At 41.9% G+C, this 14,132-nt stretch overlaps 1 protein-coding gene and 1 long non-coding RNA gene across 2 annotated transcripts; one reads left to right on the top strand and one right to left on the bottom strand.

Annotated features, from left to right (window-relative positions):
- Positions 1 to 3,117: 3,117 nt before the first annotated feature.
- On the bottom strand, positions 3,118 to 6,830 carry LOC136443510 (serine protease FAM111A-like). Its single transcript, XM_066440778.1, has 3 exons — positions 6,787 to 6,830; positions 6,350 to 6,431; positions 3,118 to 5,346 (listed from the first exon to the last, which is right to left on the bottom strand). The coding sequence occupies exons 2-3, from the start codon at positions 6,372 to 6,374 to the stop codon at positions 3,659 to 3,661; spliced, it is 1,713 nt and encodes a 570-aa protein (XP_066296875.1). The 5' UTR covers positions 6,375 to 6,431; positions 6,787 to 6,830; the 3' UTR covers positions 3,118 to 3,658.
- Positions 6,831 to 6,882: 52 nt separating this feature from the next.
- On the top strand, positions 6,883 to 11,752 carry LOC136443313 (uncharacterized). The gene is made up of 2 exons (XR_010757125.1): positions 6,883 to 7,112; positions 7,744 to 11,752. It is a non-coding gene; the product is annotated as an uncharacterized lncRNA (long non-coding RNA).
- Positions 11,753 to 14,132: the final 2,380 nt, after the last annotated feature.

Genomic DNA, 14,132 nt, shown 5'->3' with positions numbered 1-14,132 from the left:
GACTTTGCTTACTAGTCAAGGACAATTGTTCTTGTGCGATGAATATTATAATTCAGAACATAACTGCAAAATCTCAGGCTAGGTATTTTAATTCAAACATTCTCAACATGGCGTGCTCAATAGATGTAGTACAGGAGCTACAATGATGATTTCGCTCTACCCATCTTGCAGAGACGGTTTGACCTGATATTTCGGCAGAGCAAGGGCACACTGATGCCTGCGAACGATTGATTGATTAAAGGGCATCCTATATAATCGTGAAAGCGCATCTGTGTTAGTAGTAATCATAGAACAATGCTAGACTTTCTTCCAACACTAAAGTACTCACCGATCAAATTCGTGAATACCTTCGTATTAAAAGAAAGTTACCATTGTTCTCTGACATCCTAGCTATATAACGTTAATGTCCTTGGGCAGATATAGAGTCCCTCTGCACCACACATTGGCGAGTTTCTACTATTTCACAAGTAGCCCAAGGAGACTAGTCATCGTGTGAGTTCCCCACATCAGTCCAGGCAGGTTTACATTAGGTTTAGAGATTTCGAATTTAGAGAATTTTTTAGACTTAGGATGTAAAGATAGCTCTAGAGATGTAAAGACTTTGGATGTAAAGATAGCTCTCTAAAAGTAGAGATAACTTTACATGTTGCATGTAGGGGTAGGTTTATAATTTGGTGTACAAACGTTTTAGAAGGTTTAAGATGCAGTTTATAAGAAAAGTGAACCAATGATTGGTAAATCAATAAGCTTGCAGCTAACCATGCCAAGGAGAATCAATTTAACCAACATTAGGGGTACCAATGTATCATCTTCAGATGTTGAAAACCTTTTTGATTGTAATGGAAACTCGAGGATTTTATTCATGTGCCCCAGATTGCATGTTTTAAGACATCAAATGTTAATTTACTGATGCTAAAATATGGATAAATGAACTGTATTTGTCGTCATTGTTTGAGATCATAATGCAAGCTTTTACTAGTATTTACCACCTCAGGTTCTTGGGTAGAATTTGTAGCTTATGTTTTATATGTATTCTTACACCATATATCCGAGACCTGAAAAAGAGGTAGCAGTGACTGGACTTGTCCTTACTCAGCAGCTGTTTTTATCAAAATGACTAGGCTGAGAATTTTACTGTAGAAATGCCAGGTTTGATACATGTAAACACCACAGACCCCACTCAGGTGTGTCAGACCACCATCATCACCTGATTTTATGGGTAAACTGACCACTCTGGACAGGACAATATCAAGTATAGCAATACAGGCATTCATCTCTGGTAGTGTTACTAATAGCATGCAAACAAGTGCATATATATCAGAAAAAAGAAACCCACACAAACGCTGGCTTCTCATGTGCTCTTTATTGCAACCTTCCACGAGACATGATCTGATAGATTTGTGCGTTTGATTACTGTACATGTAACACTAACAGTTGCATCTATTATACAGACATACATGGTTGTCAATTAAGTGAATTTGCTAATGAAACAAACCAGTGGCAGGAGATATGAGACAAAGGCCGGCTCAATTCATTTGTTTGGTTCTTGGAGAATTTAAGTAAGATAATAGCCAGAAGGCATCATGGAAAGATAAGACTGGGAGAGACTTGGATATGCCTGTATTTACTCCCAGTTCAGCTGCTTCAGCATAATCATTTCAAACTCCAAGAACTAAAACATTACATTGGCTTGGTCTAAAATAAGATATGGGACCGAGAAGTATTTCAACAATTTCTCAAGGTACTACTGTATATACATAGAGAAGTATGTCATTTAAACTAAGTACAGAAATACTTAAGACCAACTTCTGTACTGTTTGTAGCATTAGGGCTCAAAATACTTTATTTCTGCAATATGTGATTATTAATCATACCAAGTCTGTAGTCTGTCAGCTATTATGTTTATGGCTATGCTTTCTTCTCCAATCTGAAATATTTTTCCACAAGCTGCAGATTGGTATTTTGAGCCCTGAACATTTGACATGTATGTAATGTTGCATCTCTTAATTCATAGAAATCTGTACTTGTATACACAAACAATGCAGTACAGCTTAATACTGTGCACCAGTACTGTACCGTGAACATCGAGGTACAGGTCCAAAATACCGGATCACAAAGTACCGGTACTGTACCGATATATATCTACCTCAAGTCTATGCTTATTTTGTGACTGATCTCCTAACCTCATAGCCTCATGCAACACCAATCATGACCAAAGTGACACATTAGGACAGCGTTACTTATGTGAGACAGATCATTCAGAAGGGCCGGGAGTTTTGATAACAAGGCCAAGGGAGTATGGCGGTAGGAACTTTGTTATATTCTTTGATAAAAAATGCTGACAAGATGTAAACAGCTTATGAATGTTTCTGTTTCTTATTGAAGAGGTTCAGGGGAACAGATACTAATTTGTAAAATTGTTAAGGTACAGGTTCAGGTCCGGACCTGTACCTAAACCTCTGTACTGGTACCTGTACCTGATGTTACATTTACTACGGTTTAGGTACGCAGCACTAGTACAGCTTGTACACTATTTCTAAAATGTGTTGCAAAAGTGGACTTGGATACTTGCAATAGTACTATTAGTAGCGATACTTCTCTAGTAAAGTATGCGCTTTACCACTAGCACTCTTAACTAGCCGTTTGGCACTCAATTCCTTATTGGTTACAGAGTTAGGCGGAGGGAGGTTAAAGGGTAGATGTAAGTACCTCACCTGCCCATGTAACACATGGAGATCAGATATTATCAGATCAGATATATACAGGATAAATGTCATTGCAAATTAATATTAAAAGCAATGATAAATGTCTTCAAATCCCTGAAACTTCTTAATGGGCTAAATCATGATGGTACTCCCTACTGATGCTGTGTAAGCCAGTTTTCCACTTCTAGCTGAAGTTGATTGCCTTCCCAATGACACACCTGAAGCCTCCCCTTACACAGGGCTGCCGGCTTTACGTCACAATCCGAGATGACAAAGGCATTTGACCTACAGAGTTATTGTCCCAAACACCTAAATTTCTGCTCAGTTGCTTAGAAACTTGTGTCTCTCTCGAGAAAAGAAATGGACCACCAGGCCACAAAACGTAGACCCTATTATTGCGATCATGCCCCTTAGAACTCCTGGGAGTGATCATAATGCTGTAACCAAAGCAACAACATCTGCCCGAGGTCTGGCTTTCCCAGATCACCCCTGGTAACCCCCTCCCGTTCATACCACCATTTTCTTCTGTTACAGTATTCAATGTTAAACAGCTGCACAAGACCAAAAGATTCCATTTTGAATATGTCTGTACTGCATACGCTGTAAACTGCCTTTCTGGGCAGATTTATTTGATCCACTCACAGAGAAGGACCCCTACTCTTTTTGATAAGTGTTATGGGTTCTTTAACATAAGACTTTTATTTAACGTCCCATCTGGAGAACGCCCTGAGTGAAATGAGGAAATTTGTGTAAAGTGCCTTTCAAGGGCACGACATGAACAGGACATGTCAGGGGGTTCAAGCCTAGGGCCGCTGGGTTTTGGGCCAAACACCTTACCATGACGCCACACGACCCCACAGTGATAGTTGTAGACTGATACAATTATAGAATATTCTTCAAAGAAATTGGCAACTTAGGTTGAGAAGTGATTTTCACAATTTTGCATTTGCTAATTACTCAACCTCCATGTTCTCTGTAGGGGGGAGGAACAAATCTTGCCATACATCTTCATCAAGATATTTTTTGAGATCCTCCTTTATGGCTGTCATTCTCACACCTTGTTGCACCTCAGTCTTAGACCCATCGTACAAATGGTACCCACAAGCGTGCATAACCACAAGCTTCCCGTCATGGTCAAACCCTGGGGACCCAGAGGAACCATGACCAAACGCAGACTTGTAATTATCTCTGTTTGGGTTGTACGCCATGGCATAATCTGCACAACGCTCTGGGTGGAACTTCAGATAAACTGTGATGCTGTGCTTTGGACCTATTATAGGACAGCTAGTGTCTACTTCTTTGGGCCTACCGTCTGGGTGTCCAATGATTGTCACTAATGTACCTGCCCCGGGTGACTCTATTAAGTGCCCAAGACCTGGCGGCAGCTTGTCAAACTGGTCATTGAGAATGTCCAGTTCTAGCAGACTGTAGTCCAACTCATCACTCAGACTGCTGCACACAACACGCACAACTTTAAACTTGAACAAGTCATGCTCCACTAATGACTGCTTGTTGTAGTCATAATCCCCTGACTCCTTGTAGTTGAAGTTAACAAAGGCAATATCGTTTGCACTGCACATGCCGACCATGTCTGCCCTTTCCGTGACATGCCTATTAGTCAGTACATACCTGGAGCCAAGCCTGAAGCATGTGCCACGAGGACGATTATTTTTTACAAGAAGGCCAACCGAGGGAGCCAGCTTAACAAGCTTCTCCACCATAAGGACACTGATCCCCTCATTAGCATTGTAAAAATCCTGTCTAAAAGGCTTCACAAACTCATCCAGTTTATCCTTACGTTTCTTTTCTGCAGAACTTTTTTTATTACTTTGGGGTTTTGTCTCAAAGTCTAACTGCAAGAGCTGGGCAACTTGAGTCTGGCTCCTATGGATGATTTTCTTATATACAATAACCTCTTGGGTTTCTGCATGTGGACTCCCACTGCCTGTGTCAGGCCCTGAGGTGGCTACTTCTGCCTGTTGACCTGACATAGCTACATCAGGACACTTGGACATCGTCTGGCAACTTCTGTCCTTGTCATTCTGTACTGCACACACTTTTTCCCAGTCTTTCTCACTGACCTGTAAGTCATAACCCACTTTGCAGTTGAAGGTCGTGTCCTGATGACGGTGACACTTATCTGTAAGTTTGACGTTAACGTCGCCGGTTTGGGTGGTGAGTTTAGTTTCCCTCAGTCTATCATTATTAATCCTCGCATCTCTGTACAGAGCTTTCAGAAGTGTATCATTGGGAAGGCAGTCGATCAAAATTTCACAATCAAACTTGTTTGGGTTTTCCTTGGTAAGCCACTTGTTTTTGGTGTCTTTAAGATCAAGGTAGAACTTATGCCTCTCACTGAACTGTAGCTCATCTTTACCATACAAGTTAAGGATTTGATCTTTTCCCTTCTGTAACTTTGCCTCGAAGCTACCGTCCTCTATCACACTACAGGGGCTGCCTAAGTTTGGTATCCCCTTGACTGGGGGAGGGTTACCGTAGGGGCGCAGGTACATCTTAGGAAGCCTCTTCTTGATCTTCTTCAGCCTTGTGTCGGCCTGAAGAGCATCCAGGATGGGTTGATCTCTCGGCGCTCTGATCTCAAAAACTTCACTGTCAACCTTCAGCTGAAACATGACACCCCCTGAAGAGAAAAAATAAAAGCACCCAATTGATGATACAGCCAGTGTTCTAGCCAGCACCCGTTTTCCCATCATATTATGACAGATTTTTGTCACTCCTGACTGACAAAAAATTTGCCCAGCGCATCATTTTTCATGGACAAAAATCAGGGGGTGTAAAGATATAGAGAGAGCTCTAAGTTTTGGATAGAGTTGCTATTAAACTAAGCTTAATCTACCAGCAAAATTTGCCCCTCAAAATGCAAGAGATAGTGTTTTAGATGGTTAAGATTTTAACTTTTCCCGGGGAAGCATGCTGGATGCCCTAAGATTGTCGTGCACCTCTCGCGCTCAACAGGATGTTCCATCAAACAAAATTGAGATGACGGGTAAAAATTTCAGGCTGGCCAGAACACTAGATACAGCTATTAATTTCAATCAATGCAAAGGACAACATGCACATTTATGCATGATATATAACATGGAGGTTTGAAAATCCAGGTATTCTTTAACCTACTTGCATATAGACTGAGCTGTGTCCTACCATAGGTCACATTACCTAGTGCGGGGCTGGGAATACTGGGTGCATGTGCACCTGTGTGCACCCAGAATTGGAACTGGGCACCTAATTCTTGACTGTGGGTGCACCAGCGCACATAGATATTTTTGTAGGCTATAGGGTAAAGGCACTATTGTACACTAGTATACATAATATTCTTGAAATTCAAGTATCAGAAAAGATATAACCCTTAATGTACTTTGATGTATTCCTTCAAATTTTGAAGATAGCTGTAGAATTTTAGATTGAAGTTGCTAGGAGAGACAGTAGGGTTTGTAAATATGTTTTGCTGACATTCTACTTTGTTTTATATTGTGCACCCAAAGTTCTTTCTGTGCACCTAAATCTTTAGGCTATGTACATCAGTGCGCCTATTCCTAAATATGAATTTCGATCCCTGCCTTGTACATCTTTTGTTTCAGTTGTTCACTCCTCTCATTTATTTACAAACATAGAAGCAGACATACCCTGGCTTTGCTGTTCCTCAGGCATGTGTGTTGAGGTTGGTGGCTCATTTTCCTTCGATTTGATGGTTTTGTTTTCTATTGCCTATTCAAGAAGGAACAATTGATGAATTTGATATGACAATCATAACTGTTACATAATGGTAAAACACACATGGAACACACACACACACACAAGCAAACAGTCAGACACAAACACACACATGCACGCACACACATGCACGCACACACATGCACGCACACACTGACACATATAGTCACATATACACAAGCACCCACGCACACAGTCAGACACAAACACACACGCACACATGGTGACACTCACACATACACACGCACACACAAGAAAATTGATTGTTCGTTTGTGGGGAAATCTAATTCACTGTGAGGCAGGGGCTATAATACATTATGATCAATACAAAACAGTGTCTCAAAAATACCTGCAAGTTGCCACCATTTTCCTGGGAGTGGGAGCTTTTGCGACTTCCTCTTGGTTGACCCAATTTGCGATGTTGCGGTTGTTGGCTGATCGCTGCACTATGAAAAGTTACGTGTGCACAAGGTTTTCCGCCATCTTGCTCATTAGTGTACCACGTGACTGGGCTGACTCTGTCCCAGGGCACCCCAGACTTCTAGTACTTCCAGATGCGCAAAAGATCTTGGGAACGAGGGATTCTGTATACGCATGCGCACTGGTGTCATTTACAGAGAGAGGCGTGCAGGCTTCAAAACGGTGAAAACCGCGTCTTTCTTCGACAAATTATCGGTGAGTTATGACTTTTTGAATTTGCGACTTGGTCTCGGGGGATAAGTTAAGACTTTAATGATGTCCTGGAGTAATTAGGCTGTAGTTTTCTTAATTATTTTTTCTGGAATTAGCGTATTTTTCTGGTGTATGCTGAGATGTTGTGGAGCCATTTTAAAATGGTGTCATTCAACGACGCGACCGTATTTTTAACGACACGAAGGATATGCATGGGTATGTCGACACAAAATCTATGTATTGGTCTCGTTCCCATCGATTCTATTGTATGGTTTAATACAGATTTAGTATAGACACAACATGCTAGGATGTTCAGGATTTGAAAAATAGTTCTGCTGGAGAAGGTTTGAGTGTGTTCAGGCTGAATTAAATTATGCAAAGGCTAGCAGCCGCCCCCCTCCCCCTCCCAACACACAGGTCAGTTCTGATCTCATTGGACATTGTAATTTTGCTTTTTAAAAGCCTATGAAAAATGTAGCCTATACTATTATCATGGTTTCTAAACAAATGTATTGTATCAGTATGTATGTTTTATTTATCTATTTATTTCTAATTCTAAATCTTAAAGTAGTCCCTTTATGTTTTATGTGATAGTGTCAATATTGACAGTGTTATATGCTGTTCACATGCACAGATGGAGGAGCACAGACAGTACCTTAAGACTGTTTGCAGGGTGTGCAACAGCAGGCTGAAAAAAGGATGGAGTGCTAAAGTGCTCACATTTGACGAGGTTATCCGTCAGTCATACGGTGTGGATGTGAGGCAGGACTCCAAGGAGTTACATCCAGAGTTTCTGTGCAACAAATGCCGTTTGAAGCTGCAGCGATTAAAAGAGAAACCAAAGGCAGAGACGGGCATGGCCATCTTCCAGCCACACATGACCGATGGTAACTGTCACTGCAAAAGAAGAAAGGGCCGCCCTGCCACATCCAACGTCTCAGGTACAACATCACCGGCTACAACATCACCGGCTACAACATCACCGGCTACAACATCACCGGCTACAACATCACAGGCTACAACATCACCGGCTACAACATCACAGGCTACAACATCACAGGCTACAACATCACCGGCTACAACATCACCGGCTACAACATCACAGGCTACAACATCACAGGCTACAACATCACCGGCTACAACATCACCGGCTACAACATCACCGGCTACAACATCACAGGCTACAACATCACCGGCTACAACATCACAGGCTACAACATCACCGGCTACAACATCACCGGCTACAACATCACAGGCTACAACATCACCGGCTACAACATCACAGGCTTCAACATCACAGGCTTCAACATCACAGGCTACAACATCACAGGCTACAACATCACAGGCTACAACATCACAGGCTTCAACATCACAGGCTACAACATCACAGGCTACAACATCACAGGCTACAACATCACAGGCTACAACATCACAGGCTACAACATCACAGGCATCAGGTCAGAACTTGGCATATAAACGAAAACTGTTTGACGAGTCATCAGAGGTCGAAAGTGGAGCTGCCACTGAGTTTGACAGTATGGAAGTAAGTAGATTTGATGATGAGGCTGTAGCTTCTACCTTTATTTGTGTTGTATGCCGAGGAGTGCCATGTAAAAGCCCTGTGATTGTCAGTACTTGCCGGCACATCTATTGTGGTAGTTGTATTGAGTTTTGGCTCAAAAAGGCTGGTGTCTGTCCATCGTGTCGTGGTGCAATGACCCTTGATGATGTCATACCACTGACTGGCCATTTACTTAATGTGTATGATACACTTAAGGTAAGATGTAAATATTCTGCTAATGGTTGTGAAGCAATTGAACCTCTTGAACGTATTGACCAACATGAACATGTATGTGTAAAGATAAGGGTAACGCCTGAAAGTTTAAGACGCAAGCGCTTATGTAAAGCACGGCTTTATGATGTTACTAGGCACCATGTCAAGCAAAAGAGATTAAAACCCTTGATCGAACACATTGATGAATATTGCCAAGAAAACTATGAGGACAAAGAAGATGTGCTGTTTTTCTTGTTGAGAAGTCATTTGTATGATAAAGGAAATAGACCTATGTCGGCTCAGATAGATGCCTTATGGCATGGGGAGGATTCGCCAGGTATGACACCAGAAGAGTGTTTAGGAATGAGGTTAGATCTGCTCATGACAAAAAATCAATATATCCGTGAATATAACATCTTGAAAGAAAAGGGTCTCTCCACATTGTGTCCGCCTAAGCAACTTGATGCAATAGAAAAAACCTTAATGCCTGGTATGGCGAGGTATTCTATTGAGGGTACAGACTACTCTGAAAACTACTTTCATTCACCTGTTAAGATGACGGGAGATCTAGATGTGCCAAGTGGAGAGTCTTTAGAACCTGAAAGTGTAACTGGTGACTTTCATGAACATGTACCTGATTTTCCTTGCCCCAACACTAAAGGTGTGAGATTTCCGTATGCACATGCAGTTGCAAAGACTCTAGAAGAATTGGATGATGAGATTGTTAACGGAATAACAAAGCTTGGTCGTGATCCTAATGATCCCACTTTAGTAATTCATACAATCTGTAAGGATGGGGCGGACGGATTGGGGGATGTGTCCATACACAAAGAGAAAGCAGACCATTTATTGCCCGACAAGGCTCTTAGATTCTCCTTCTGTGTCCTTAAATGTTCAATCATGCATAATAATTCAGAGGTTACCATATATGAAGACCCAAATCCCAATTCCGTCCGCTCTAACCGTCCTATCCTGGAGTGTATAGGTGATGAGAATGATGAGGGCACTGTTGCTATATGTGTGGGACCAATTGAATCACAACGCCTGCTTATGAAAGACAAAGTAATGAGAGTTCACATGAGTGATGGCACACAACGTGCCCACTATTTGACATTTTTCAACAGTATGATAGATGAGAAGTGGGACAGAGCACACGGAGGTCTTGCAGGGGCTGGCTCAAAGTACTTATGCACATTGTGCGAGGCAGTGCGAGAAGAAGCCCTGGAGAAAGCAGGGTCCTATGAAATAACAAGAACGCTAAAGAAGGTTGAAGTAACAGCAAGTAAGATAAAGTATGAGTCTCAAGAGAAAGACACATTTGGTGTAAAGGGATTCCCACTGCTGACCACAGAGCCATGGGAGCGGGGTATTGACGCCACCCATGCGGACATAAACCTGGGCAACTTCTTTAAATCCCTTATTGTAAGGGAAATGGCTCAAGTATATAGCTGGGCTAAGACAGCAGGTGTGAAAAAACAAATTGCTGATGCAGAGTCTAAACTCGATAAACATTTAAAAGAATCTCTGGGCTTAAATCCAACTTTAATGATGGCTGGCAACTATGCCAGGGAGATGTTCAAAACTGAACATGCTGAAAAGTTGGTGGCCCTTGTCGAAAAGCCTGAAAGGAGAAGTGCGCTGACAGAAGTTTTGGCCAAGTTTCGCCCCCTCAGAAAGGTTTATCGTGCAAACTGGCCTCTTAAAGACAGGCCAGATGAGGTGGGCCAGTATAAGGCCAGGGCAGTAGAAATGGCTGATGCCATTAAAACCCACTTTCCTTATGTCTCGAAGTCGTGTACTAACTATCTACACAAGGTGATCGAACATGTGCAGGAGCTGATTGAGCATCCATCTGGTTTGGGGTCTGTAGGGGCCCTGTCTAGCGAAGGCAACGAGGCAGGGAATAAACTCTTCCGTCAGCTTCGGGTGGGTCATGCCAGGAAGGGCAATACTTACAATGGCCTAAGAGATGTGCTTTGGGCTCACTGGCTCTACACATCCAAGACGTTAAGAGATAAGGCAGCCGTGACAGAAAGATCACTATGTTGTGGACGTTGTGGGAGGCTAGGGCATAACGCCAGAACATGTACGTTGTCTGAGTCCTCAGAGTCAGATGAAAACGCTTCGTAATGCTTTAGTTGGCAGCATATGCATGCTTGAAATGTGAATAAAACTTTACTGAATCAGTTTAATTCCTCAATATTTCTATGTACGTTATGCCCTACCCTCCCACAACAACCACAACACGGTGATCTTTCTGTCATGCATAACCATATGATAAGTTTATTGCAAGTTCTTTCCCGTAGGCTAATTGCAAGTACATAAAACATGGAAGGACGGACAGACAATTGGTAACAATATAGCATGTGACTATTCTAGTTCAAATACTAACACTAAATTCTATCTTATTTGGGTTTGACTTCTTTCATAACGAAAGTGACTCAGAGTCAGATGAAAAAATTTTGTATTGCTTTAATTGAAAGCTTTTTCCCTGCCTCGTTGCCTCCCCTAGGACCCCAAATGCATGTTTGAAATGTCAGATGACAACTTTTTGTAATGCTTTAATTTAAAGCTTAGCAGCATATGCATGTTTGAAATGTCAGATGACAACTTTTTGTAATGCTTTAATTTAAAGCTTAGCAGCATATTCATGTTTGAAATGTCACATGACAACTTTTTGTAATGCTTTAATTTAAAGCTTAGCAGCATATGCATGTTTGAAATGTCAGATGACAACTTTTTGTAATGCTTGAAAGCTTAGCAGCATACGCATGTTTGAAATGACAGATGAAAACTTTTTGTAATGCTTTAATGAAAAGCTTGGCAGCATATGCATGTTTGAAATGTAAATAAAACTTTACATACTGAATACCACAACGTCTATGTCATGTTGATATATTAGTTACATATAGTCTATTCTGTACTACATGTAGTTATCAACTGTGCATTTAGATGGAGAAATTTTCCAAATAAGTTATGTGAAGTAAGAGAGGCATAGCTCAACATCTTTACCAGTCAGACTGAAGTGAATCTCCGTTCATACATGTACACGTATGTACAGTAAAGCACAACAAATTTGTAACAATAAAACAAATCAAGATAGAAAAACAGTACATATTTTAGATGTTTACAGATTGCTACAACAGTTCACTGATTTACATGTCCCTCCAATCAGGACTACAGTACTATCATTTAATCTTTGGCACGTATGGCCTGCACTGGCCATTTTACTTGGTGCATGGTGCACAACAGCCTTCCTTGTTCGTAGGTCCAAGATGTACATATTACTACTTGACTCTGGGCGATGAAGACCAGACTTGTCATGACGGTACCCACCATAGACAACAAAACGATCATCACAGAGAGCAGAGGCAGAGGCACTCGACACATACGAGTCAGGCACCCCTTCCATGTGAGCCTCTGTCAGGGTATACTGGCCATCATAGATCTTAAGGCAAACTACATCTGAGATTGACAGTCTCTCTGATGGGCAGTGACCACTATAGGTAATACCACCTACAATCACAATGGTGGATGACGCAGGTATCCATGTGGAAGAGTGGTATGCCCTCGGAACTAACGGTGGTAGAGGCAACTTCTGCCAGCACAGTGTTGGCATGTCCAGCGAATAAAAATAACCATCTCGGCAGCTCTGTGCGCATGTGCCGAATCTCTTGTGCCTGCTGGACAGCTCCAGCCCTCCAAACAGTATGGCTTGTGTGCTGCTGATGGCCACCAGGATGTGCCCAGTTCTGGAGGAAGGGACACTGTCTTGTTTCTCCCCAGGAAGGATGCAGACCTTAGCTGTGGTAGTCTTTGGTGTCATGGTCAGGTCAACCTGCAAACATCAGTATACAGATTATTACACTAGATTCAATATTTGGTTTCAATGTAAGGTACCAGTGATATTTTTGTTATGTTGATTATTTCTGATCTTATTGCAGTGACTTTAAAATTATTTAGTAGTTAATGGTATTCAGGACACACTGAGGACCCCTTGAGAACAGGTTTATTTTGAGTCGGGTCATAATGATGATGGTGTATCAGCTCAATAAATAGGAAGAGAAAGTGTAAATTTATGCTATAAGATGAACAGAAGATAAGCACCTTAATCAGGTCATTTGAACAGCACCACCTTCCCTTGTCCAAGCCGCCCCAGAGAACGACTTGTCTGATGGCCTTTCCAGGTTTGGGTGGCAAGGGGGGGCCCCAGACCGCTGTGCTGCCACATGGCAGGTGGGGCATGGCTTTCACCTCCTAGTTCATTATAACAGAAATATGTCATCAATCATCAGACACTTCTTAACATTATCCATAAAAGCAACATTGTCATTTTAGTTGAATTATTTCACAAGCTATATTATATACATCATCCAGTTAAAATTATGGACATTTTGCAATATATAAATCATTACCTACCTTCATCTTTGTCAAGTTAATCCCCTCCTCTCCGACGTCAAATGTTAATGTTGACATAGCTCCATTGCCAAAAACAAAACACAAAAATCGCTTGACAGAAGGGGCAGGATCAAGAACCGGAAAACTGTCGCACACTACAGAAAGCTCTGAACCTAGAGTAATGTCTGAGGACTTCTTGCCGCTACTCTGAGAGCTTCCAGGTATGATAAGGGGTGTAAAAACCGGGTCCGAGGACATGTTTCGGCCCCGGCCGCGCGCGGCCATGTGCTTATGTTATGATCTCGCCGTGACATTCTCGCGTGAATATGCGTGAGAAGTCGGAAATTTCCCATGAAACATTGCGCGAATTGGGAAAATCCAAGATGGCGACCAGGCACCGCTGGGAATAGCGTAAGTTTCATAGTGCGTCCCGTCCCAAGGACTACAAACCTTTCCTGTAGCGTGTATGTCGGGTGAGCGACACAGCCGGGATTGGAACTCGTGGCTTCTAGTTCCAGGCTACCAATTATATGCAGGACACAGGCTTGCTAAATGATACTGTTTCCTAGCAAAAGTTCACGTACTTAAATGTGCTCGAAAACAACAAGACAGCCCTAGTGGTCTTACTATTCACACTCTTGAACTCTTTTGCCTCGTAGTTTATTGATTTAAAATAAGAGAGCCTAAAACTGGATGTCAAAGTTAACGATGACACCACAACTGAACAAATTGCTGTTTATTTATGTGACTTCTGGACTGGACCATTTCATTTAATTTCTTAAGCATCCTCCCTTTTTTCTCAAAAGAGGAAATATGGTCGGTGAGGTGAAATGTCAGACACAGGTTTATAT

This window comes from Branchiostoma lanceolatum, chromosome 10 (assembly GCF_035083965.1).
Source record: "Branchiostoma lanceolatum isolate klBraLanc5 chromosome 10, klBraLanc5.hap2, whole genome shotgun sequence".
NCBI lineage: Eukaryota > Metazoa > Chordata > Leptocardii > Amphioxiformes > Branchiostomatidae > Branchiostoma > Branchiostoma lanceolatum.
Note: the sequence above shows the minus strand (reverse complement) of the source record. Positions and strands in the feature narration are given on the sequence as shown.

Excerpts from the sequence above, each read along its gene's own strand:
- LOC136443510 (XM_066440778.1), bottom strand. The coding sequence starts at position 6,374 with ATGCCTGAGGAACAGCAAAGCCAGG. Across the intron at positions 5,347-6,349 it reads TGAGGAACAGCAAAGCCAGG|GGGGTGTCATGTTTCAGCTG; the intron begins GTATGTCTGCTT and ends TTTTCTCTTCAG.